Here is a 27,816-nt window from a genome sequence, read left to right as displayed (position 1 = left end):
TAATTTATTATATACTTCAGACGTCAAATAACAACAAAAATAGCAACAAATGTATTTTTTTAAACTTAATAATATTAAAAAAAAATACAATAATAAAATATGTAATATTAGTTCTAATATATGATTAGATTCGGATTAAAAACGAGTAATGTTATAAAGCCAGCAGCAGGGGGCGCCAAAGCACTGTTTACACTCTCCTGTGTACGCGACTGTAAAAAGAGCAGAATAATAATATTATTATTATTTTTTAATGACTAACATTACAGCAACACGTATTAATGAAGAAGTCTAGGAAAGCTGTCACAGAAAAATGACATCGATTTTATATTTATAAGAAAACAAATAATAATAATAATAAATAGACGCCTAAATGTAGTTGAATCCAAAATGGCGGCTTTGCGTGTTGCCATGGTTACATGCGTGCGTGTATAAAGGCTAGCGCGAGCCCGTGGCTAGAAGTTAGTTTACCTGCAACGCTTCAAGGGAAATTAAAAGAAATAAAGTAAAAATACTGAATAAATAAACATGGAGAAATGCGATATTATTGATTTCTCAGCGCTGGAGAAGGAACTGGACCGCGCCATCGAAGCGGATAAAAAATACCAGAGAGAAAACGAGGCGAAATTCCGCGCTATTCACCAAAAAGTGGCCACTTATGAAGAGTTCCGGTAACCGAGATGTTTTTGTTTAATAATATATAATTCATTACACAAATATGAACTGTAAGAGAAGCACAGAAATCGTAATTTGGTGCTGATTAAAGTGTGTATCTGTGACCCTTGTGTGGTCCAGAATGTGTTTGTGGTTAGCTGGACCCCTAAAGGGGGCGGGGCTTCATCAAACTAACTAATGCAGCTTTGTGTGTTTAGTAAAGGTGTTTAATCCAGACTGACCATTGATGCAGTGTCCTCGGTTGTGTCTTTTTGTATTCCAGGGACATTGTGCAGGCATCTCACCTAAAGCCTTTAGAGAAAAAGGACAAAAACACACCCCGGAAACAGCCCTGGAACCCCATCAGTGCCATAAACACACAGCTGGAACACACCAGCACAGACTCACTACAGGTCAGGTCTATTTCTACTTAGCCATAACATTATGACCACTCTCAGGTGAAGTGAATAAGACTGATGATCTCCTCATCATGGCACCTGTTAGTGGGTGGGATATATTAGGCAACAGGTCAACATTTTGTCCTCAAAGTTGATGTGTTAGAAGCAGGAAAAATGGACAAGGATTTGAGCTTTGAGTTTGATGAAGGGCCAAATTGTGATGGCTTGACCACTGGATCAGAGCATCTCCAAAACTGCAGCTCTTGTGGGGTGTTCCCGGTCTGCAGTGGTCAGTATCTATCAAAAGTGGTCCAAGGAAGGAACAGTGGTGAACCGGTGACAGGGTCATGGGCGGTCAAGGCTCATTGATGCACGTGGGGAGTGAAGGCTGGCCCGTGTGATCCGATCCAACAGATGAGCTACTGCTGATCAAACTGCTGAAGAAGTTAATGCTGGTTCTGATAGAAAAGGGTCAGAATACACAGTGCAGGACGGGTCAGGGCTGTTTTGGCAGAAAAAAGGGGGACTAACACAATTTTAGACAGGTGGTCATAATGTTATGGCTGAACTCTTATTTCCGAAGCAAATTCTTTTGCCAGAGACTGCTTTGCTTCAGATAACAAGGAAGATAAATATAAATGAAAAATAAATGAAATATTAAATATTATATATTATATATAAATATTATATATATTTTCAAAGGACAAAAACACTACCAAGCCTCAGATATTATGTTACAGCGAAACACTTCAAGTTAAACTCAGGAGTGTAAAATATTAATCTAAATAAGAGAAAAGAAAAATAAAATCTCTTCATACATAATCATTTGTTTCAGGCTGCGATATCTCAGATCTCTGATCATCCAATTTTTTCCCTGCTATCATCCTGATACTGATATCTCTATTATATAAATATAAATAAATATTCTTAATCACTATTATATAAATACATATTATTTCATTTTATTATAAATATGAATTATGTTAAACAATTCTTTCAAGATCTTCTTCTATAATAATCTTCTAACATCTTCTACTCTGAAATCTTCAATAATTCTGATTCTAATTATTAAGAAAATGTTAGAAAAATGTTGTGGAGTATATATGAACGCAAATTGTACATGTAAAATGTTAAAACGTATTAAATAACAAATGATTTAAAAATAGTTTCTTTTCTTTTTCTTCTTTTATTTCACATTATTATTATTATTATTATTATTATAAAATTGAATAAAATAAAAAAGTAAATAAAAAATAGTTTTTGGATAATAATAATAATAATAATAATATATTAAATATAACTCCTAAATTGCATTATGAATTTAGAAATATTAATCATGCATAAATCATGTATAATACAATAAAAAATATAATACTTGAAGAATATACTTGAAATAATAATCAAAATTATTTACATTTAGACATGTTATTACTAGTTAAATATGTGTATTTGTCTGTTATATTCTGTACATTTTGATCACTTTGTTTTTGTGAATATAAAGGAAGTGATGTTTGTTGTTGCAGTCGGTGCTGAGCGAGTCACAGCCTCGCAGCGAGTCAGAGTTCAGTCGAGACTGGCGCAGGTTCCGGGGCCGCTCCGTGGAGAAATACGCTCTCCTGCTCAGACTGGGAGGAGACAACCTGAGGAAGATCTTCCACACTGAGGTGAGCTTCGGGCTCCTGGGCGAGTTCCTGTTGGTCCTGAGCGAGTGTTTCCGTCCCGGGGACGAGGTGGGGGTGACCGGAGTGCTGCAGGGACTCTCGCTGACCGGACGCTTCGGCCTCGGCGTGTCTCTGCTCAGCGAAGACGAGAGACGAGCGTGTCAGCGTCTCTTCTACAACCTGCAGGAGACTCATCCAAACCTCACCCAGAGGGAAGGATCTGCAGCGTGTGAGGAACAGGCCGAGGAAAACATCAGGGATTTGATGGCAAAGTATGGAGTTTGTGGAAATGCAGAATAGACGGTTTAATGTAAAAAAAAAAACGTTCAAAAATAAACATTTTAAAAACAGTTCATTTTCCTCCAGAGTTTTTAAAAAGCAACAATTCAACCAACAGTAAAATGTGCAGAAACAAACAAACAAACAAACAAACAAACAAATGCTGAATTCACATTATGTTACAAAATTATTAAAACAAAATTCCGATGTATTTCTAGACATTTGGAAATTTTTTGGTTTAAAACAAATAAAAATGTCTAGATAAAGGTTTCATTTACATTCAACTTGTGTATTTATCTACATATTTTATATATGTGTCATTAAAAATAATGATGTTTTTATTCAAAACACTCAAATACTCGAGATTCCAGGATTTTTATTTTTTTGGATGGATATGTATTAAAATAAAAAAGTTTTTTTCTGAAGGTTTCCTTTATCAGCTCCAGTTCCATGAGGAGTTGATGGATGGAACCAAACGAATGTCATGTGACACGATGACATCACTACAGTCCTTCAAATCAAAACACTTCTCCTGAAGAGGCTGTGAGTGAACCATGTCTCCTGAACTCTTTTTCCTGACTCTCTGTCCTCTCTTCCTGAGCGCATATCAGACTCCTGAGGACAAGGAGGACATCTTCACCTCCCGCTCGTGTCCTGCGTTCCTGGTGTTCGATAACGCAGCCTATGTGGCTGACATGACCGTGGAGCTTCCCTGTCACTGTAAACCAGCAGACATTCTCTCAGTGGTGTGGTACTATCAGAAACACCTCGGCCCCGACGACGCCAAGGTCCTGACCGACTTCTCGGGTACGGCCATCACAGATTCGTCCAAAACGGGAAGTGAGGTGAACCTGCGCGAGCGCTTTTCCATCCGTTTGTTCAGCTTGCTGATCTTCAGGGCTCAGCAGGACGACTCCGGGCATTACGTCTGCGGCACAGCTTCGGGACAGTTCTTCTACGGCTATGATGTAGACGTTCAAGTCGCTCGGAATGTTCTTTTTCCCTGGAATATCAGACAACGAGTGGAACTCCAATCTGGTCCCAGCGAGCACTTCCGAGTGTTTACCAGCTACTGGTCCTGGTCCGTGTGTGACCGGTGCGACGTGCCGGGTGAGCAGGTCCGAGTGGGGCTCTGTTATGTCATGAGTGAATATCTACAAGTGCGCTACCTCAGAGAGATCAGAAACGTCACATCATGCGGTTCCTCTGCCGTTCCTCAGCGCTTCGGTTTGAGCGGAGTGGACCATGGGGCAGAACTTGATGTCAGAAGTTGTGAAACTTTCTGCCCTCCTAAACCTCCGCTGAATCCAAAGCGACAAGCTCTGCTGGAGTTCCTCGGGTATGACAATCCGGCTTCTCCAGAGCTTCAGGTCTACTACCACAACCATGAAACGAACACAGATCTTGTCCTGTTGTGTCCCAAAGCCAGGCCGCAGGACGCGGTGGCGTGGGATAAAGGCTCTACGCCGCTGTATCGCTCTCTGTACATGGAGGCCGTGGATCCGGGCGCACGTGTCTTTATAGATTTAGGTCACCATCTTCACTTCAGGCCCGTGAGAATGGAAGACAAAGGAAGCTACTACTGCTGGATCCAAGGCAAAAAGACTGCTGAGATCAGACTGGGCGTGTACACCAGACTCGGACGCCAACGTAGCATCAGCGACCCGGAGTCTCTCTTCGGCTTGAGCGTCATCCTTCTGTGCTATGCCGTCCTCACCGCCGTGTTTCTCCTCATCATAACCGCTCGATTCATCCACGACCTGATCACAGAGCTAAGGGCTTCGAATTAGCATCCAGTAAACTATATTTAAATCTTCTATTGCCCTGGAATTTCTTTTTATAATGGATAAAGCTACTTTAGTCAGGACGCTCAGTAAGAAAATGTAAAACAACATGCAGAACAGTTCTTGATTTCAGAAACATCACTGCAAATGCACGCTAATAAAGAATATATACTTTTTAAAAATGCACGCAGCTAAGAATCATGGTTCTTACAGTGGGATTTCGGCTGCATCTCTAGCTCACTAGGTAGTGAATCAGTATAGTGTACACCAGGTTCACTACACACTGAGACACGCAGCTTCCGTTCACTTTACAAACACAAACATTTACAATATTTCAATTTTCTATGTCATATTAGAGTGTTAGCTTAGCTTAATCACGTGCATTTCTGTCACAAGCAGGATCGTAGGCTAGCTAGCGGATTTTTAAACTCGTTAAAAGCTGAGAAGTGGTTAGACTCAAACAATCTGTATACAGGACGTCAAAGAATAAAATAAAAAAAAGTAAATTAATCTTCGGAGAGCTACAGCAACCATAACAAGCTTCTTAGGTTTGTAGATGTAGTTAGCTGAGCGTTCGGTGTGTAATTTTGCATGATCGAATCATATCAATATAAACATCAGCATTAAGGATTAATTAACTAACGCTAACTGAACTTGTGGTTGTGCATTTAATGAATCGGCAGTATTGATTCAATTGATAGAATCGAATCACATCGACTCCTCTTGAAACAGTTTTGCTCGTCTCGCTTCAAAATTAATTACTAATAATTAAGTTTATAAGATTAGCTGCTATTTAGAAAGCTTCATAAGAGCTCGTCTGATCCGATTGTATTTGCTGTCCTCCTTAAAGTGAATCGAATCACTCTTTTAGCTCACCAGAACGGATTTGAATCGATTCCTCTATTCGAAGAGACGTCTTAAAGGTTTTGCTGCTGTCGTGGCACCGAAGGTTCCTATTTGGCATTAATAAAGTAGTCTACATCACTCTACTTAAAAGTATCGTGTCTTTAAATCTGAAGTTTCTGTTGGAGTTGTCGAGAGTTTTGATGAAAATTCTGTGTGTGTGTGTGTGAAATTATATATGACCAAATCATATCAATATAAACATCAGCATTAAGGATTAATTAACAGACTGAGCTTTTCGACTTTTTCTAGCTATTCATTTGTAAAAAAAATCTTGATGTAAGATCCCTACGATCAAGTGTTGATCAGTATTGATTCAATTGATTGAATCGAATCACATCGACTCCTCTTGAATCGTTTTGCTCGTCTCGCTTCAAAATATTAATGACTAATTATTAAGTTTAGAATATTAAGTGCTATTTCACAAGAGCTCATCAACTTAACATTGACAGGTTTTTACAAAGAGGGTGAGCATCATGCATTTTAAACTGATTCAATTGATTTGATCTGATTACTTAAAGTGAATCGAATCACTACTTTAGCGCACCAGAACGGATTTGAATCGATTCCACTATTCGAAGAGTCGTTCGGCTGTTGTGTCACCAAAATTTCCCATTTAGCATCAATAAAGTACTCTACATCTCTCTACGTAAATAGATCGTCTGTCTAATTCACCCAGTCTCTGCGAAATTAAAGGTTAGCGGCTTATTGGCTTGTGAATCAATTAGTTCATATGATTCACTTCGAACGAGTCATAAGAACCGACTCATCGCTGTTGCGTTAAAGGATAGGTTTATCACGTGCTGCACCTTGCGCAAACATTCTGAGATGAAAATAAATGTTATTTTTAGAGGAACGAGGTAAAAAGTTTCTGTTGGAGTTGCTGAGTGTGTAGAGTTTTGATGAAAGTTCAGTGTGTGTGCGCGCGCGCGCGCGTGTGTGTAGGCTGCGCGTCTCTGTGATGACGCGTCTCCGCTTCTGCTTTCAAAGCGCGAGCGCACAGGCACACTTTTGCAGACGGAGCTTCCGGAGCTGCAGCCTCGCGCACTTGTGCTTTCTTTCTACACCATGAAGGAGCAGAGCTGCACGGAAGAGATCACCAACATCCTTCAAGAGGCCCCGGTGGCCCGGAAGGCGCTTCTGGATAACTACAACAACCTGCGCAATGTGGCCGAATACTGCGAGAACAGCTACCTCCAGGTGAGCGACTTCATCATCATCATCATCATCATCATGAAATAAAAGTGTTGGTGCTCAGGTGTGTGTATGCTCATCTCACAGACCTCCAGCTTCAACACACTCTCCCTCTTTCCTCACTGCCGGAAAACTTTTGAATATTTTCAATACTTTATCTTGAGAGGCGCACGTGCTGTCCGTATACAGCTTTAAACTTCCTGTTGTCTTTATATGGACCTTAAATAAATGGGTTTTTTTTACACTATATTCACCTTTTCCACGTGACGTATAGGCTACATGCTAAACATCTTCTGGCAGATGTTCCACAGATGTTGCTTAGTTTATTAATGAATGCGATCACGTGAGTGTGACTTCTCTAAAAACCGCTACAGATTTTTGGTTTGGTCTGAATTTTTTATTTTTTCGTCTCTGCTGGTTTTGATTCCTCTTCATCGTTTTGTGGATATAGAAATATAAGCGTAAGAGTCTGATGTCACGATGTGGGTCAGTGGTTTCCACTTAAACACAAAAGTTGGACGCACCAGTTGTCCAGGATGATACTGACCTCATGTTACTGACCCCCTGTTAGTGATCTCTTGTTACTGACCTCTTGTTACTGACCTCCTGTTACTGACCTCCTGTTAGTGACCCCCTGTTACTGACCTCCTGTTACTGACCTCCTGTTACTGACCCCCTGTTACTGACCTCCTGTTACTGACCCTCTGCTACTGACCTCCTGTTACTGACCCTCTGTTACTGACCTCCTGTTACTGACCCTCTGCTACTGACCTCCTGTTACTGACCCTCTGTTACTGACCTCCTGTTACTGACCCTCTGTTACTGACCTCCTGTTACTGACCTACTGTTACTGACCTCCTGTTACTGACATACTGAAGGTCAACAGTCCCAGATCAACTGCAGAGTGTCTCTTCTCTTCTCTTCTCTTCTCTTCTCTTCTCTTCTCTTCTCTTCTCTTCTCTTCTCTTCTCTTCTCTTCTCTTCTCTTCTTTCTTTCTTTTAATTACAATGTCCCTTCACTGGTCACACACTGGTCCAGCGTGACAATGCCCCTTTGCACAAAGCAAAGCCCCCTGAGCTCCACGAAGATGTCCATGGTGTGTAGGTGGAAGACCTGGAGTGTCCTGCACAGAGCCCTGACCCTGACTCAACCCCACTAGGATGAACTGGACCCTGAGTCTCCTCAACATCCCGATATCAGAGTCTGACCTTGATGATGCAACATGATGATGCATGTAGCTGACCTCCTGTTACTGACCTCCTGTTACTGACCTCCTGTTACTGACCTCCCCTTACTGACCTCCTGTTACTGATCACTAATCCCCACAGACACACTTTCCACAAAAACATCTGGTGGAAAATCTTCTCAGAAGAGAAGAGGGATGTTCTGGATGTGTGATGGTCAGGGGTGCACAAACTTTCGACCACGCTGTGTGTATTAATATAGCATTCTGCTTGTAATAGGTTATTGTTTCCATAGTAACAACTTCAACAGGGATTTGTAAAGTGGACACATGGAAGGAGTCTCCAGTGTCAGAGAGAGAGAGAGAGAGAGAGAGAGACAGACAGACATACAGAGAGAGAGAGAGAGAGAGAGAGAGGGAGAGAGAGAGAGAGAGACAGACAGAGAGAGAGGGAGACAAAGAGACAGACAGACAGAGAGAGAGAGAGAGAGAGACAGACAGACATACAGAGAGAGAGAGAGAGAGAGAGAGAGAGAGAGAGAGAGAGAGACAGACAGAGAGAGAGGGAGACAAAGAGACAGACAGACAGAGAGGGAGAGAGAGAGATAGACAGACAGATAGACAGGGAGAGAGAGAGAGAGAGAGAGAGAGAGAGAGAGACAGATAGACAGGGAGAGAGAGAGAGAGATAGACAGACAGATAGACAGGGAGAGAGAGAGAGAGAGATAGACAGACAGATAGACAGGGAGAGAGAGAGAGAGAGAGAGAGAGATAGACAGACAGATAGACAGGGAGAGAGAGAGAGATAGACAGACAGATAGACAGGGAGAGAGAGAGAGAGATAGACAGACAGATAGACAGGGAGAGAGAGAGAGAGATAGACAGACAGATAGACAGGGAGAGAGAGAGAGAGAGAGATAGACAGACAGATAGACAGGGAGAGAGAGAGAGAGATAGACAGACAGATAGACAGGGAGAGAGAGAGAGAGAATGTACACTACAGGGTCACTGTGTCTCTGAGGTTCAGTGTAATGATCAGAAAGGAAGTGCTGAGTTTCTGCTCAGGAGGTCATTACTGCAGAGGATCTGAGAGAGAGAAGTTCTCATTTCCTTCTGTTATTGACGTCCTGTCACTGACCGCCCCTTACTGACCTACTGTCACTGACCACCCCTTACTGACCTACTGTCACTGACCACCCCTTACTGACCTACTGTCACTGACCTCCCCTTACTGACCTACTGTCACTGACCTCCCCTTACTGACCTACTGTCACTGACCGCCCCTTACTGACCTACTGTCACTGACCTCCCCTTACTGACCTACTGTCACTGACCGCCCCTTACTGACCTACTGTCACTGACCTCCCCTTACTGACCTACTGTCACTGACCTCCCCATACTGACCTACTGTCACTGACCACCCCTTACTGACCTACTGTCACTGACCGCCCCTTACTGACCTACTGTCACTGACCGCCCCTTACTGACCTACTGTCACTGACCGCCCCTTACTGACCTACTGTCACTGACCACCCCTTACTGACCTACTGTCACTGACCTCCCCTTACTGACCTACTGTCACTGACCTCCCCATACTGACCTACTGTCACTGACCTCCCCTTCTCTTCTCTTCTCTTCTCTTCTCTTCTCTTCTCTTCTCTTCTCTTCTCTTCTCTTCTCTTCTCTTCTCTTCTCTTCTCTTCATTATAATCAGTGAGGTGAGGGTGAATCTCTCCTCTTTTCTTTTCGTCCTCTCAGTGTTTGTTGTAAACGAGTCTCGGCTTCCGTTCTGAGATGAAGTGTGAATGATTTAATTTCACTGACTGAGTTTATTTATGTCTCAGTTAAATGTTAATTTCTTTCTTTCTTTCTTTCTTTCTTTCTTTCTTTCTTTCTTTCTTTCTTTCTTTCTTTCTTAACCACATACACATACTACATGCTACACACATACACATACTACATGCTACACACATACACATACTACACACATACTAACTACACACACATTCTACACACACATACATACTACACACTACACACAAACACACACACACAAACTACACACTATAAACATACTACACACTACACACACACACTACACACAAACACACACACAAACTACACACTATAAACATACTACACAAACACACACAAAAACTACACACTATAAACATACACACTACACAAACACACACAAACTACACACTATAAACATACTACACACTACACAAACACACACAAACTACACACTATAAACATACTACACATTATACACACACACACTACACACTGCACACTGTACACACGATACACACACCACGCACATATACATATACTACACATACCACACACACACACACACACACTACACACAAACTACACACTGTAAACATACTACACATTACACACCATACACACACTACACACACACTCCACACATACACACTCCACACACACACACACACACACACACACACACACACTACACTACACTACACTACACTACACTACTACACATTCATTTGTCCGTCCTGTTCTCTATTCACATATTTGTATATCATCTCTCTCTATGTTTGTCCTCTTTCTGTCTCTAAAATAACAATCTAATTCTATTCTAATTCTCTTCTCATTCATAAAAACATGACTTTAATCAGGAAGGTCACATGACCAGAGCTTCATTCTGTTCAGCCAGATTATCACATCTGCATTTAAGTTATCAGGTTATTTTTCAGTGACAGATATCAGTGTTAAAGATGTGTGTGTGTGTCTCCTCTGTGTGTCTTCACAGGCAGGTGGAGATACCATCAAAGCTCTGGAGGAAACCAAGGCCTTCACCACTCAGTCTTTAGCCAGTGTGGCCTACCAGATTAGCACGCTAGCCACCAGTGTGCTAAAACTTCTGGACGCTCAGTGCTCACAGCTCCGTCACATCGAGTCTAACATCAACCTCATCGGACTGGTAAGAACGTGAGAACAACTCACACACACACACACACACATTGGTGAAGATGAAGCACTGTGTAAATCTTCATTCAGCACTTTAAAGTGTCTGGATTTTCCCATGGGCCTCATGGCTGAGCTCCGAGCACCGCTTCCTCTTCCCTCCTCCCTCCTTCCTCTTCCCTCCTTCCCCTTTCTCCATCTTTTCACTCAAACACAGACGTGACATTCCACAAAGCTCTGCGCTCGTCCTCTCTAACCCGGTCACCTGAGTAGATCTCTCTCTCTCTCTCGCTCTCTCTCTCTCTCTCCCCTCTTGCTTACTCTCTCTCTGTCCCTCCCTCCACCCCTCTGTCTCTCTCATTCTCTCTCCCACTCTCTCTCTCGCTCTCTCTCTCTCCCTCTCTTTCTCTCTCTCTCTCTGTATGTCTGTCCCCTTGCTTACTCTTTCTCTCTGTCTCTCACTCCCCCTTGCTTACTCTCTCTCTGTCTCTCACTCCCCCCCCCCTCTGTCCCTGGATGAAAGGGTCAGTGTGTTCCAGAGTTGAACCTGATTGATGTCCAGCATTGTGTTGAGGGAAGTGTAGAAGTGCTCAGACATGCAGCTCACCACACAGCCACGTGAATGTCATTTAAAGCTGAATTCCAGCGCTGATCAGAGCTTCCGGAAACTTCTCCACTGAGCTTCAGGGATTTAAACACTCAGCTGTATCCCCTTCTACAGTCTGAAGGCCCGAAAGCTGCATGAGGAAGAGACGAGTGTGTTAAAGTGAGAAGAGGAAGAGAGAGTGTGTGTTTTAGGAAGTGGCTAATCTGTTAGCTGATCTGTTAGCAGCAGTGCAGCATCACAATCACACACTATAAACACCTACACCATCACGCTCAAAAGTATGTACACCCCTCTGTGGCAGGGCAGGAAACCACACCACACCAGCACAGAAGAACAACTCCAAGCTTATCTGTTTCATACAGCGAGGTCAAGGGTCACTCTGAGCAGCTCATTGGTGATACACTGGTGAAGGGTGTTGGTCAGTGGCCTGTGCTTTGGGTCAGTGACCTGAATGCTGTAGGTTCAGCTGATGCTGCTGTTTTACACAGAAAACAGAAACTTACACTCTGATTAAATTTCACATGAATGTGAATATGAACACTGTTCATCCTGTGTGTGTGTGTGTGTGTGTGTAGACGGTTGACATGCACAGGGAGAAAGTGGCACGTCGAGAGATTGGTGCCTTCACCGTGGCTAAGAGATACTCGAGGAGCAGTAAAATCATCCCACCTGCAACCAGCAAAGATCCTAAACCCAAATACAGCAGAACTCCAATCACCTACAGCAACCTGGATACACTGGGACACGGCATGAAGGTACACACACACACACACACATGTACACACACACACACACTACACACACATACTACACACTACACACACATACACGTACACACACACACACACACTACATACACATACACACACACACACGTACACACACACACATACACGTACACACACATACACGTACACACACACACTACATACACATACACGTACACACACACACACACACATACACGTACACACACACTACAAACACACACACATACACGTACACACACACACACTACATACACATACACACACTACATACACATACACGTACACACACACACACACATACATGTACACACACACACTACATACACATACACACACTACATACACAAACACGTGTACACACACACACACACTACACACACATACACGTACACACACACACACACTACATACACGTACACACACACACACACACATACACGTACACACACACACACTACATACACATACACACACTACATACACATACACGTACACACACACACACACATACATGTACACACACACACTACATACACATACACACACTACATACACAAACACGTGTACACACACACACACACTACACACACATACACGTACACACACACACACACTACATACACGTACACACACACACACACACATACACGTACACACACACACTACACACACATACATGTACACACACACTACATACACATACACGTACACACACACTATATACACATACACGTACACACACACACTACACACACATACACGTACACACACACACACTACATACACATACACGTACACACACACACACTACACACACATACACGTACACACACACACACACACACACATACATGTACACACACACACACACACTACATACACATACACGTACACACACACACACACACACACACACACTACATACACATACACGTACACACACTACACACTACATACACGTACACACACACACACACATACACGTACACACACACTACACACACATGCACGTACACACACACACACTACATACACATACACGTACACACACACACACACACACTACACACACACACACACACTACACACACATACACGTACACACACACACACTACATACACATACACGTACACACACACACACTACATACACATACACGTACACACACACACACACACATACACGTACACACACACACACACTACATACACATACACGTACACACACACACACTACATACACATACACGTACACACACACACACACACATACACGTACACACACACACACACTACATACACATACACGTACACACACACACACACACACATACACGTACACACACACACACACTACATACACATACACGTACACACACACATACTACACACACATACTACACACTACACACACGCTACACACACATACACCAATCATACCACACACACACATACATACACTACACACACATACTACACACTACACACATATACACCAATCATATCACGTACACACATGCTCTACACATACACAGACAGCAAACATACACACACACACACACACAGATACACACCAAACATACCACATACATACACACACTCACACGCACACTACACATATACTTACACTACACACATACTACTACATACACAATCACACATACATACATACATACACTACACACACATACTACACACAACACACATGCTACACACACATACACCAATCATACCACACACACACATACACCACACACACATACTACACACTACACACATGCTACACACACATACACCAATCATACCACACACACACACATACACTACACACACATACTACACACTACACACATACTACTACATACACAATCACACATACATACATACATACATACATACATACACTACACACACATACTACACACTACACACACTCACACGCACACTACACATATACTTACACTACACACATACTACTACATACACAATCACACATACATACATACATACATACATACATACATACATACATACACACACACACACTACACACATATACACAGACACCAATCATACCACATACACACATACACACACACACACACTACACAGACAGCAAACACACACACACACACACGCACACACACATACACATACTCACACACCAAACATACCACATACACACACACATTATACACACACATACTACTACACATACATACATACATACATACATACACACACAATACACACACACTACACACTAAACACACACTCACACTACACGCACACATATCAGATATACACACACACCATACCCCAAATACACCACATATGCACACACACTGCACACACATGTACTACACACACACACACACACACACACCACTAGACTGAAACATCTTCTCTCATCCACATGTTTCAATTCAAATCAATGTTTTACAGAAGTTCCACTTTAAATGGATAAAATTTCATTAATCTGTGTGTCCGTCTGTCCATCCATCCATTCCTCTATTCATCCATCCATCCATCCGTCCGCCCATCCCTCCATCTGTCCATTCCTTCGTTCGCCTGCCCATCCGTCCGTCCGTCCGTCCATCCTTCCGTCCATCTCTCCGTCCATCTATCCATCCATCCATCCATCCATCCATTCCTCCATCCATCCATCCATACATTCATCCATTCATACATTGTAGCTACATGTTGAGTTACAGGGATGTTGTTTCCTTTCGGTTGTTGATTAAACTCTTGATTAAAGTTATTGTTAGATTAGACCAAGAGGCTGCAGGTCAAGTCCCTGTGTATGAGCTGAACCTGGACATTCAGTGTTGCTATAGCAACGGGCACATTAATATCAATATAGATAAAAACCTTCAGAACCAATCAGATCTGAGAATTCAATCATCTGACTTCAGTTTTTAAAATCATCGTTAAAAACATGATGTCGCCACCCCCAGAATTTTCCAGGTTGCTATGGAAACAGTGCAGAGGTGTTTCTCCACAACTGAAGTAAAGTGAGATCTGTATCTGCTCATGAGTCAGTGTACGAAGCTGAGAGGCTGAACAACACTGTGATTGGCTGTTTTTTACCAAAGGGGCGTGGCTTACAGCCATCGTATCGGGCGCTACAGTGACATTCACAAAAAAAAGAAGAAGAAGAAGAAGAAAGCATTGTATATTCTGAGAAACACTCAGACTGTCAGTTAGACAGGAAGTAGTAAGGTGTTCACAGGAAGTAGTAAGGTGTTCTCCACCCCTTAGGAACCTGGGCATTTTAGATTCAGCAGATTCACATAGATTCACATATATATTTATATATATATATGTGTGTGTGTGTGTGTGTGTGTGCGTGTGACAGTGTGTGTGTGTGTGTTTAAGCGAGAGATATAATTGTGTGTTTGTGTGTGCATATTTATGTCTGTATGTGGTGTGTGTTATAGAGAGATAGTGTGTGTGTGTGTGTGTGTTTGTGTTTGTCTGTGTGTGAGATTGAGACAGTGTATGTGTGTGTGTGTGTGTGTGTGTGTGTGTGTTAGTGTATAGTGTGATTTCCCATTGTCATTTCAGCTCTAACGCTCTTCACCACATCCTGTATATAAAGCAACAGGGATTGACATGCATGCAATTAGCAGCACACACACACACACACACACACACACACACACAAATGCACATTCAAACAAACTATGCCTTTCACTCTCTTCGTCTCTCATCCTGGTCTGTTCTCAGATGTACTCACACACACACACACACACACACAAAGCACCGTGGGAAAAGGCGAGAGGAGTGAATTGGTGCTGTGCAAACTCATTAAGTTCACTGATGCCTTCGCCAATCCACCCTGAATCTGGGACACACACACACACACACACTCAGTGTTACTGTGTAGAGGAATGTTATTTATTCGCACTCACTGCAGCAAATATAAATGGCACAAGTGAAAGAAACGAACATGTAAACCACCCCACCCCCCAACACCTCCCTAACACCAGCACAAACTCCCACCATCACTCCCCTAACACCACCAACACACCCCTAACACCACCAACACCCCCCTAACACCACCAACACACCCCTAACACCACCAACACACCCCTAACACCACCATCAACACCCCCCTAACACCACCAACACACCCCTAACACCATCAACACCCCCCTAACACCACCAACACACCCCTAACACCACCATCAACACCCCCCTAACACCACCAACACACCCCTAACACCACCAACACACCCCTAACACCACCATCAACACCCCCCTAACACCACCAACACACCCCTAACACCACCAACACCCCCCTAACACCACCAACACACCCCTAACACCACCATCAACACCCCCCTAACACCACCAACACACCCCTAACACCATCAACACCCCCCTAACACCACCAACACACCCCTAACACCATCAACACCCCCCTTACACCACCATCAATACACCCCTAACACCACTGTCAACACTCCCTAACACCACCATCAACACACCCTTAACACCACCATCAACACACCCTTAACACCACCCAACACCCCCCAACACCACCATCAACACACCCTTAACACCACCAACACACCCCTAACACCACCCAACACCCCCCAACACCACCATCAACACACCCTTAACACCACCATCAACACACCCCTAACACCACCCAACACCCCCAACACCACCATCAACACACCCTTAACACCACCATCAACACACCCCTAACACCACCCAACACCACCATCAACACACCCCTAACACCACCCAACACCCCTAACACCACCATCAACACACCCCTAACACCACCATCAACACACCCCTAACACCACCATCAACACACCCCTAACACCACCCCAACACCTCCCTAACACCACTGTCAACACCCCCTAACACCCCCTAAACAACCTCCTAACACCACCAACAACCCCCTAACACCACCCACCACCCTAATACCCCCCAACAACCGCCTTACACCACCAACACCCCCCAACACCACCTACAACACCCCCTAACACCACCATCAACACACCTCTAACACTACCATAAACACCACCCTAACATCCCCCAACAACCCCCTAACACCACCAACACCCCCCTAACACCACCTAACACCCCCCTAACACCACCCCCAACACTACCCCAACACCACCATCAACACCCCCCAATACCACTCTACACACCCTAACACCACCCCAACCCCCCAAACACCCTCCTAACACCACACCAACACCCATTAACACTACCCCTAACACCACCCCAACACCCCTAACACTACCCCAACACCACATTAACACCACCCCCAACCATCTGATCTGTGTGTTTTTTCCTCACAGGACTCAAAGCCACAGGAAAGAAAAGCGACTATAAACCGTAAACATGGAGGCACGCTCAGGTACCTGACACTCCACCTTACACCTCACTGCTTCACACCTGAAACATTTCCCCTGGGTCCTAATGAACTCGATTTAACAGAATCTTGGGTTTATATAGTTAGAGGTTTCACACTGCTCCTACTTTCCCCCGGGCTTAACACTGAATCCTGGCTCTTCATAATCTGATGTTTCACACTCTACATTCCTAAACCCCGCCACAACCTTCTGCTTATTTGCATGTTTGCGCATCAACGACCCTGATATCATCTTGTCTCACACTTTCACTTTTATCAGTGAGGAAAAATAGGTTCAGGTGCGTGCTTCTGCACTCGAGTAGGATCTGTTAGCTTTCACAGCTTGATCATCTTTTTAGCTCTTTTTAACTTTGTCGTCAAGGCGACCAGATGTCATCCTCATATTTCTCCCTCACTACGGCGCCCACTTCCGTGATGTTCAGTGTTCTGCCGCCTGACTGTATCTACCGAGCCGTTTTTGTTCAGTGTTGTTCAGCTACCTCCTTGTTTCCACCTGAAGCTCTGTTCACTTTCTGATTGGGTTTCTGTTGCTAGGCAACCAGCCTTAACATTCTAACCCTGCTAATGCTAATGGGTTCACACTGTTTGTCACTGTGATGTGGAGTTAACTCTGTAAAAGCCTCAGAGTTTCATAACCCCGCTGTGTTAAACCCTGCTTCTACATTACTCCTGTGAAACCTTCCTCTACCCCGGGGGATTAGAAGTGACTAGAATCCATGTGAAAAGCTTTATAGTCTTGTTTACACTGCACTCATACACCATTCGTGCAAATGTATATCTTTCTTTTTCCTCTTTATTGCTCTGTGTTGTCTGTGTGTCCTGTTTAAATTACATCAGAGGCGTCTGGAGGTGTCGAAATACCAGAATCATCGCGTTTCGGTCCGTAACTGCTTCCTGATTCGAGAAATCTTTAAATCTATCATCTGAGGCTAGTGGGTAAAATATAAGATGCGGGAAATAAAGAGAAGACGATGATGTAAAGGTCATAATAAAAGTGTTTTATTCCTCTGATATTACAACGATATGCCAAGAAGATTAATTTTTATTGATTAAATGATAACGTTACCCTCTTTTTTAAACATTTCTGCTTATATTTAGGTCTGCGATGTGACTAGTTCCTGTTTTCTCTGTTGTTATAGCAGCTATAAACGCCCCTCCTCCTTCGAGATCATCTCTCTCGAAGCTGAAGGTGTCTGTAGAACTCTAAGACACCGGAGACTCGAGATATTTTTTTACACTCAGCGTTCGTTACGTATAAGCTGTTGCTATGGAAACGATCTCGGAATGAGCTCATTAATACTACTGCTATGGGAAATTCATCAACACCTTCTGACCATCGTGATCTGTGTGTGTGTGTGTGTGTGAATGCGTGCCTGCTCACACTGCAGCGCTTTCATTAGTTCCTCTTCTAGTCCTGTACGAGCGACTCTTAATCAGGAAGTGTTTTTTTTCCACTTCCTCTGCACGCCGTCACGAAAACGCGGTCTTTATTCACAGCTTCATTGTTGAGTTTCGCTTTTTGTCAGACAGAGAAGTGTCTTTTTAAAGCGGCCGTGTGAGACTTCTCGACCTCCAGGTTATTGTTTAGAGCGCGCCGCCGATCGGAGAGCGGAGGAATCTCAGACGTGGACGTCTTTTTCTCTGTAAACGGCGTGGTCGGTGCTGAGGGAAGTGGCGCTGACTATGACATCATGATTTTCCTCAACGATTTCTACCACTGCCACAGTGCGGCACAATAACTTCATTTTTGGTTCTTTTTTTATCTCAAGGCAAACATTGAATCTCAGTTTTAACCCTACGTTTATACCATCAAGCGAGGAAGCTGAGATTTTTCAAGTCTTCTTCTTCTTTGGGCTTTTCCCTTCAGGGGTCTCCACAGCGAATCATCTCTCTCCACCTATCCCTATCTTCTGCATCCTCAACACTTGCACCCACTAGCTTCATATCCTCATTTATTCCATCCATATACCTCCTCTTTGGCCTTCCTCTTTGCCTCCTGCCTGGCAGCTCCATGTCCAACACTTTCCTACCAATATACTCACTCTCCCTCCTCTGGACATGTCCAAACTCTTAACATCTTAATCTGGCCTCCCGAACTTTGACCCCCAAACGTCCAACATCCAACGTCCCTCTGATGTACTCGTTCCTAATCCTGTCCAACTGTGTCACTCCCAAAGAGAACCTCAACATCTTCAGCTCTGCTACCTCCAGCACTGACTCTGTCTCTTCCTCAGTGACACTGCCTCTAAACCATACAGCATGGACGGTCTCACCACTGCCTTCCCCTTGATTCTTGCCGATATTTTTCCATCACACAGAACTCCCGACACCTTTCTCCACCCATTCCAACCTGCCTGCACTCGCTTCTTTACCTCTTTCCCACACTCTCCATTACTCTGGACTGTTGACCCCAAGTACATAAACTCCTGTACCTTCTTCACCTCTTCACCCTGTAATCTTACTGTTCCACTCAAGCTCAGATTTTTCAAGTAATGAAGCTTTTTGTGTTAATTCTATGCAAAGTAGTTCTGATGCTTTAAACTAATCCACATTAGGGCACATCACGGTACGCTATAACTTCCTGTTTCGTCCTTTTATACAGTATATAATCTATTTTTAACTATATATGGAGACATTAGAAAGAAAAACTAAGCTTGAAAGGAAACACCAGAGATCACTGTGTATAGATCACATAACGTACATTTTGTCTAAGGTAATTTCTCATCTGGACAGACCACGCCCATATCGGCACAGGTCACACCTATATCTACACAGGCCATGCCCAGATAGCGACTGCTGCATTTGTTGAAACTTACGAGCAATGTTTATTTACCTCATGTCATTTGTTTTTTCTCTTCTCTTTCATTTTTATTATAATTTATTATTTAATCCTTAAACCTAAAATAATAAATGACAATTTATTAAAGATTTATTTGTTAAGTTTAAAGTTAAAATTACTTTTGAACACAAACAAACTATATAGACAAAGGCAAACTATATAGACAAATGGGCGGAGCTTCGGTAAAGGAAAGTTCTAGAAATCCAGACTGTAACGTGTGTGTATGTGTGTGTGTGTGTTTTTGTAGCAGGAACCGTCCTACCGAGTGTCCCGTGGCTCCGACTTTGTCTCGTGGATCCTCCGTGACGTCTCTCAGTGACAAATCCACCATGTAAGAGTTCACTCTCGACTCAGAACATCATGTCGGAATTTTCTCCGCCCACACTGATGTCTGATTTTTTTCTGCAGCTCCAGTTTCGGGAAAGCCGTTCCTCCTCCGGTCATCCCGAGCTGGCCTGCGACCCCTGAGACTGACATCATCAGCACGCTGCTGGAGGACACACCTCCTCCCCCGCCTCCACCCATGAACGGAGAAGAAAGGGCAGGGTCTGAGATTGTGGTAGCTCCACCCCCTGCTCCTCCCCTTGACATGTATGATTTCCTTCCTCCTCCTCCTGTCAATCCTGTGGAGGAGAACCATGAGCTAGCACCTCCTCCGCTGCTGGAGACAGGTGAGACTCCGCTAAAGCCTGGATCGCAGGATAAAGGATGGAAAGAGTTAAATACCAAACATATTCAGGTGTTAAATGAGTGTTTAAGATGGTGTTTAGATGCTGAAGGTGTGTTAAGTTAGCCTTCTCTAGCTGATTAAGATGGTGTTTAGGTGCTGAAAGTGTGTTTAAGATGGTGTTTAGATGCTGAAGATGTGTTTAAGGGGGGTCTTCTCATGCTGATTAAGATGGTGTTTATATGCTGAAATAGTGTTTAAGATGGTGTTTAGGATAGTGTTTGAGTGCTGAAGCTGTGTTTAAGATGGTGTTTAGATGCTGAAGGTGTGTTTAAGGGGGGTCTTCTCAAGCTGATTAAGATGATGTTTATATGCTGAAATAGTTATTAAGATGGTGTTTAGATGCTGAAATAATGTTGAAGATGGTGTTTATATGCTGAAGGTGTGTTGAAGATGGTGTTTATATGCTGAAATAGTGTTTAAGATGGTGTTTAGCTGCTGAAAGAATGTTTAAGAGAGTGTTTGAATGCTGAAGGTGTGTTTAAGATGGTGTTTATATGCTGAAATAGTGTTTAAGATGGTGTTTAGGTGCTCAAAGAGTGTTTAAGATGGTGTTTAGGTGCTGAAAGAGTGTTTAAGATGGTGTTTAGGTGCTGAAAGAGTATTTAAGATGGTGTTTAGGTGCTGAAAGAGTGTTTAAGATGGTGTTTAGGTGCTGAAAGAATGTTTAAGATGGTGTTTAGGTGCTGAAAGAATGTTTAAGATGGTGTCTAGGTGCTGAAAGAGTGTTTAAGATGGTGTTTAGGTGCTGAAAGAGTGTTTAAGATGGTGTTTAGGTGCTGAAAGAGTGTTTAAGATGGTGTTTAGGTGCTGAAAGAGTGTTTAAGATGGTGTTTAGGTGCTGAAAGAGTGTTTAAGATGGTGTTTAGGTGCTGAAAGAGTGTTTAAGATAGTGTTTGAATGCTGAAGGTGTGTTTAAGGTGGTGTTTACATGCTGGAATAGTGTTTAAGATGGAGTTTATATGCTGAAATAATGTTGAAGATGGTGTTTAGATGCTGAAATAGTGTTAAAGATAGTGTTTAGATGCTGCATTAGTATTTAAGATGGTGTTTACATGCTGGAGTAGTGTTGAAGTTGGTGTTTAGATGCTGAAATTGTGTTTAAGATGGTGTTTAGTTGCTGAATGTGTGTTAAGGGGGTCTTCTCGGGCAGATCAAGTGTTTTTATGATGGTGTTTAGAGGCTGGAATTGTGTTGAAGGTAATTAGATGCTGGAATAATGTTTACTCTGGTGTTTCTATGCTGAATGAGTGTTTAAGATGGTGTTTAGTTGCTGAAGGTGTGTTAAGGGGTTTTTCTCGAGATGATCAGTGTTTACGATGGTGTTTAGAGGCTGGAATCGTGTTTAAGATGAATAGATGCTGGATTAGTGTTTACAATGGTGTGTACATGCTGAAGGAGTGTTAAAGATGATGTTTAGCTGTGAAAATAAGATGGTGTTTAGATGCTGGATTAGTGTTTAAGATGGTGTTTAGATGCTAAGCTAGTGTTTAGGAGGGTGTTTACATGCAGGAGAAGTGTTGAAGGTGGACTTCAGATGCTGAAGTAGTGTTTATAATTATGGTCAGGTGCTGAAGTTGTGTTAAGGATGGTGCTTAGCTGCGGAAATAGTGTTCAAGATGGTGCTCAGATGCTGGATTAGTGTTTAAGATGGTATTTATATACTAAAATAGTGTTTAAAGTGGTGTTAACATGCTGAAGAAGTGGTTAAGGTGGTGTTAACATGCTGGAGAAGTGGTTAAGGTGGTGTTAACATGCTGGAGAAGTGTTTAAGGTGGTGTTAACATGCTGGAGAAGTGTTTAAGGTGGTGTTAACATGCTGGAGAAGTGTTTAAGGTGGTGTTAACATGCTGGAGAAGTGTTTAAGGTGGTGTTAACATGCTGGAGAAGTGGTTAAGGTGGTGTTAACATGCTGGAGAAGTGTTTAAGGTGGTGTTAACATGCTGGAGAAGTGTTTAAGGTGGTGTTAACATGCTGGAGAAGTGTTTAAGGTGGTGTTAACATGCTGGAGAAGTGGTTAAGGTGGTGTTAACATGCTGGAGAAGTGGTTAAGGTGGTGTTAACATGCTGGAGAAGTGGTTAAGGTGGTGTTAACATGCTGGAGAAGTGTTTAAGGTGGTGTTAACATGCTGGAGAAGTGTTTAAGGTGGTGTTAACATGCTGGAGAAGTGGTTAAGGTGGTGTTAACATGCTGGAGAAGTGTTTATGGTGGTGTTAACATGCTGGAGAAGTGTTTAAGGTGGTGTTAACATGCTGGAGAAGTGTTTAAGGTGGTGTTAACATGCTGGAGAAGTGGTTAAGGTGGTGTTAACATGCTGGAGAAGTGTTTATGGTGGTGTTAACATGCTGGAGAAGTGTTTAAGGTGGTGTTAACATGCTGGAGAAGTGGTTAAGGTGGTGTTAACATGCTGGAGAAGTGGTTAAGGTGGTGTTAACATGCTGGAGAAGTGGTTAAGGTGGTGTTAACATGCTGGAGAAGTGTTTAAGGTGGTGTTAACATGCTGGAGAAGTGGTTAAGGTGGTGTTAACATGCTGGAGAAGTGGTTAAGGTGGTGTTAACATGCTGGAGAAGTGTTTATGGTGGTGTTAACATGCTGGAGAAGTGGTTAAGGTGGTATTAACATGCTGGAGAAGTGTTTAAGGTGGTGTTAACATGCTGGAGAAGTGGTTAAGGTGGTGTTAACATGCTGGAGAAGTGTTTAAGGTGGTGTTAACATGCTGGAGAAGTGGTTAAGGTGGTGTTAACATGCTGGAGAAGTGTTTAAGGTGGTGTTAACATGCTGGAGAAGTGCTTAAGGTGGTATTAACATGCTGGAGAAGTGTTTAAGGTGGTGTTAACATGCTGGAGAAGTGTTTAAGGTGGTGTTAACATGCTGGAGAAGTGTTTAAGGTGGTGTTAACATGCTGGAGAAGTGTTTAAGGTGATGAACGAATTAGATATTAGATGGTGTTTAAATGCTTCAATAGTGTTTAAGAAAGTGTTTAGATGCTGAACGAGTGTTTAAGATGATGTTTGGTTCCATAGTCCCTGAAGAGAATAGCCTTCCTCCTCCAGAGGCTGACGGACTCCATCTTCCAGCTCCTCCTCCTCTTCCACAATCCCTGGAGAACGGAGAAGGTACAGAACACCAGCTCAGATCCACAAACACCAGGCTTCTGAGTGTGAACATGCAGCAGTGTGAGGCTTCACTGTGTGTTTGTGTGCGTTGTGTATGTGTTTATTTCCATTCAGCCTCCTCTCATCCTTCTGCTGGAGTTCTGCTAATCTATTGTTTCGTTCAAGCTGTACGTATGTGTGTGTGTGTGTGTGTGTGTGTGCATCTGCGAGCTGACATGTTTCTCTGTTTAGCTCGTTGCTCTCGCCGTTCTCGGGGGCGTCGACCTCCCAGCACCCGCTCTCTCTCTCTACGGGTCCGCTCAGGCTCCGCCCCTCGCACGCTGCACACACGCTCGCTCTTCCTGCCCAACAACCAATCACGTAAGAGCCTGAGTCAGCATCGAACACAGCATTAAACCCTTCAGCGGGGTAATACAATAACGTCACAGTGGAGCTGGTGGGGGATGAGTTGACTTTTTAATGGATGGTTATAAAGAAAAGTCAAGAAGAAAAGGAAATGAAAGACATAAAAAATTAAAGGAAGAAAAAGAGAAGCAGCTAAAGCAGCAAGGGAGAATTAAAGGACAGAAAAGGGGTGGAGAAAGAAAGAAAGAACAAAAGACTAATCAAGTTAGAAAGATGGGAGGTGAAGATAGAAAGAAAGAATTAAAAATGAGAAATGAAAGATAGAAAGAAGGAAAGTGAAGTGAAAGATAAACAGTCAGTAGTTATATTACTTCAAGCTGATATTAAACATTCTGTCATAAATAATATTTGTTGAACACGATTGGCCTGTTTCTCTGCACTCGCCTGTCAGTCATTATCCCCCCGCCCCCTCCATACCCGCCTCCTCTGGCTCCGCCCACTTTCAGCTCTCTGTCCAGGATTCCTGCTCGGCTGCAGCACCTGGGTAAGTCTGAGTGCATGCTCTCTCTCTCTCTCTCTCTCTCTCTCTCTCTCTCTCTCTCTTTATCGCTTGGTCTCTCTTTATCTATCGATCATTTTCTTTCTCCCTCTCTCTCTCTCTCTCTCTCTCTCTCTCAGAGAAGAATAAATTGGGGATAGATAGATAGATAGATAGATAGATAGATAGATAGATAGATAGATGTTTAACTAATGACTTTAGAGACTTTAAGAAGCCCCAGATAAGGCAGAAGAAATCCCTGCTTGGGCAAAAACAACCCGAGCGTTGGTGGAGAAAGCCACAGCTTTTGAGGACTTGATTTGGGAAGGAAAAGCCCCAGACTGGGCAAAATAAGTCTCAGGAAAACTAGAGAAAGGTGTAAAATGCCCCGGTTTTAGCTGAAAAAGTCTCAGCTTGAAGCCTCAGCTAGGACAAAAGGCAGGAGAAGACCCAGCTTGAAGCCCCGAGTTGGGCAGAGAAAACCCTTACTTGGGTGTAAGAGACCCCTGCTTAGGCAGAAGATTCCCCAGATTGAAGCCCCATCTTGGGCAAAGTCCCAGTACGGACAAAAGAGGTCCCAGTTTGGGCATATAAATCTCTGCAAGCCACAGTAGAGGTAGCTGAAGTGGTTAAGGCTCTGGGTCGTTGCCCAGAAGATTGGGATTCAAGCCCCAGCACCACCAAGCTGCCACCAAGTGGCCCCCGACCCACCATGCTCCAGGGGCATTACATCATGGCTGACCCTACGCTCTGACCCCAACCCCTAAGGATGGGATATCTGAAGAAAGAATTGCCCTGTGCAGTAATGTAAATGTGACATAGAGACAACTTAACTTAAAATAAACCCCAGCTTGGTTGTAAGAAGCTTCCTTTCATATCGTTGAAGCCCTAACTTGGGTAGCACAAGCCCCAGAATGGGCAGAAGCCTCAAGATGAAGATGAAATCCTTAGCTTAAAACCTTAAGTTGGAGAAAAGCCTTTGTTTGGGTAGAAGAATCCTCAATATGGGTAGAAAAAAGCAACAGCTTTGATGGAAGAAGCCCCAGCATGGGCAAAAACAAGCCTTAGTTTGAGCAGCAGAAGTCAGAAGAAGCTGGTAGCATAGCAGGTTATAGACCTGAGCAGAGTAGCGTAAACTGTATACGCTTGTCCAACCCCCTCTGTCCAGTCAACTGACTTATTCTGACTTTAAAGTCCACTCTGATCATGTCTGTTGCTTTATCTTTGTCTGTGTCTAATATTTTCTGAGAAATTTAATACAAACTCACCAAAACTAGTTCATAAGACTAGACAAGGTACACTCTGTGGGCAAAAGTATGTGCCCCCCCCGACCATCACACCCACTAAAGAGCTCAAGTGTCCTGCACAGAGTCTCCTCAACATCCTAACATCAGAGTCTGATCTCACTCATGCTCATGTGGCTGACTGATCACACATCCCCATAGCTATGCTTTATACAAAACCTTCCCAAAAGATTATCCTGGAGCTCAAAGAGGAACATAAATCTGGAATGAGATGTTCAATAAGGACATACCGGTGTGATGGTCAGCTTTGTCCATGTAGAAGATAACAGATAACGTAAATATCTCCGATAACGTATCCTGATATCCATCATTTTAGACCTGGAGATTCCGGCTCCTCCTCCCCCTCCTCCCCCACCTATGGACTGCATGGATGGCTTTGAGGAAGTTCCTCCTTTACCTCCACCCGTGGATTACGACACCTCTGCTCCTGCACAATACCTGGAGAAAGGTAGAACAGCACTTTAAATTAAACCCGTTAAAACTCTATAGGTTTTTGATAGAAGCTGACTTCGATTCTTTTTTCTCACCAAGTGGTGGCACTGTACAGCTATGAGGCAGGCAAACCGGAAGAGTTGACATTTCAGGAAGGAGACATCATCTACCTGACAAAGAGGAACGATGACGGCTGGTGTGAGGGCTTCCTGAATGGCATGAATGGGTACTTCCCTGGAAACTACATCGAAACCATGAGCTAAATAAACACAGCCAAGTTATATATATTTTTAAAAAGCAAAAATGATGAAATGCACAGCGTATGTTTGATTACTGCATACAAAAAACAATTTTATTAAATGCTAAATAAATGTTCTAACGTCTGTCTAGGTTCCTCAATATCACCGTTCTTTAAATCGGCACTGATTTTGAGAAATAATTTAAGTATTTATTAACACCAGCTAACAGAACCCGGATCAGTCGAGCCTTCTCCTTATTAATACTTTATTCAAGTTAGTAGTTAATATATGATCGCGGGAGCATGATTTCCCAGAATGCCTTGCTTTGATGTGTTTACATACAAACCTTTGGAAAGAATCATGTAAACAGCAACATTTTTGTAAATAAAAACGTTTCACATGGGATTTCCTGAGTGAATTGGTGTTTTTTTGTGGTGGGGGGGGAAGGGGGGGTTAAAGGAATGCAGTTCACCTTATAGACAGTAGGGGGCGAACATATATC

General features: G+C 43.2%; 3 protein-coding genes across 4 annotated transcripts; all 3 read left to right on the top strand.

Annotated features, from left to right (window-relative positions):
• The first annotated feature begins 397 nt into the window (after window positions 1-397).
• Window positions 398-3,156, top strand: ccdc103 (coiled-coil domain containing 103). The gene is made up of 3 exons (XM_058374202.1): window positions 398-668; window positions 935-1,064; window positions 2,573-3,156. Exons 1-3 carry the CDS (start codon window positions 526-528, stop codon window positions 3,008-3,010), a joined length of 711 nt encoding a protein of 236 aa, XP_058230185.1. The 5' UTR covers window positions 398-525; the 3' UTR covers window positions 3,011-3,156.
• A 173-nt stretch (window positions 3,157-3,329) lies between these two features.
• On the top strand, window positions 3,330-5,241 carry LOC131342893 (Ig-like V-type domain-containing protein FAM187A). Its single transcript, XM_058374189.1, has one exon. It carries the CDS (start codon window positions 3,544-3,546, stop codon window positions 4,777-4,779), a length of 1,236 nt encoding a protein of 411 aa, XP_058230172.1. The 5' UTR covers window positions 3,330-3,543; the 3' UTR covers window positions 4,780-5,241.
• Window positions 5,242-6,672: 1,431 nt separating this feature from the next.
• abi3a (ABI family, member 3a) lies at window positions 6,673-27,713 on the top strand. Of its 2 annotated transcripts, XM_058374168.1 has the most exons (11): window positions 6,673-6,876; window positions 10,843-11,013; window positions 12,180-12,359; window positions 17,699-17,757; window positions 20,859-20,942; window positions 21,020-21,282; window positions 24,364-24,456; window positions 24,688-24,816; window positions 25,253-25,345; window positions 26,960-27,091; window positions 27,175-27,713. In XM_058374168.1, exons 1-11 carry the CDS (start codon window positions 6,745-6,747, stop codon window positions 27,336-27,338), a joined length of 1,500 nt encoding a protein of 499 aa, XP_058230151.1. In that variant the 5' UTR covers window positions 6,673-6,744; the 3' UTR covers window positions 27,339-27,713. The 2 variants fall into 2 exon arrangements, with proteins under 2 accessions (XP_058230151.1, XP_058230159.1); XM_058374176.1 differs by lacking the exons at window positions 24,688-24,816; window positions 25,253-25,345 and having other exon boundaries at window positions 6,717-6,876.
• Window positions 27,714-27,816: the final 103 nt, after the last annotated feature.

This window comes from Hemibagrus wyckioides, linkage group LG02 (assembly GCF_019097595.1).
Source record: "Hemibagrus wyckioides isolate EC202008001 linkage group LG02, SWU_Hwy_1.0, whole genome shotgun sequence".
Taxonomy (NCBI): Eukaryota; Metazoa; Chordata; class Actinopteri; order Siluriformes; family Bagridae; genus Hemibagrus; species Hemibagrus wyckioides.
Note: the sequence above shows the minus strand (reverse complement) of the source record. Positions and strands in the feature narration are given on the sequence as shown.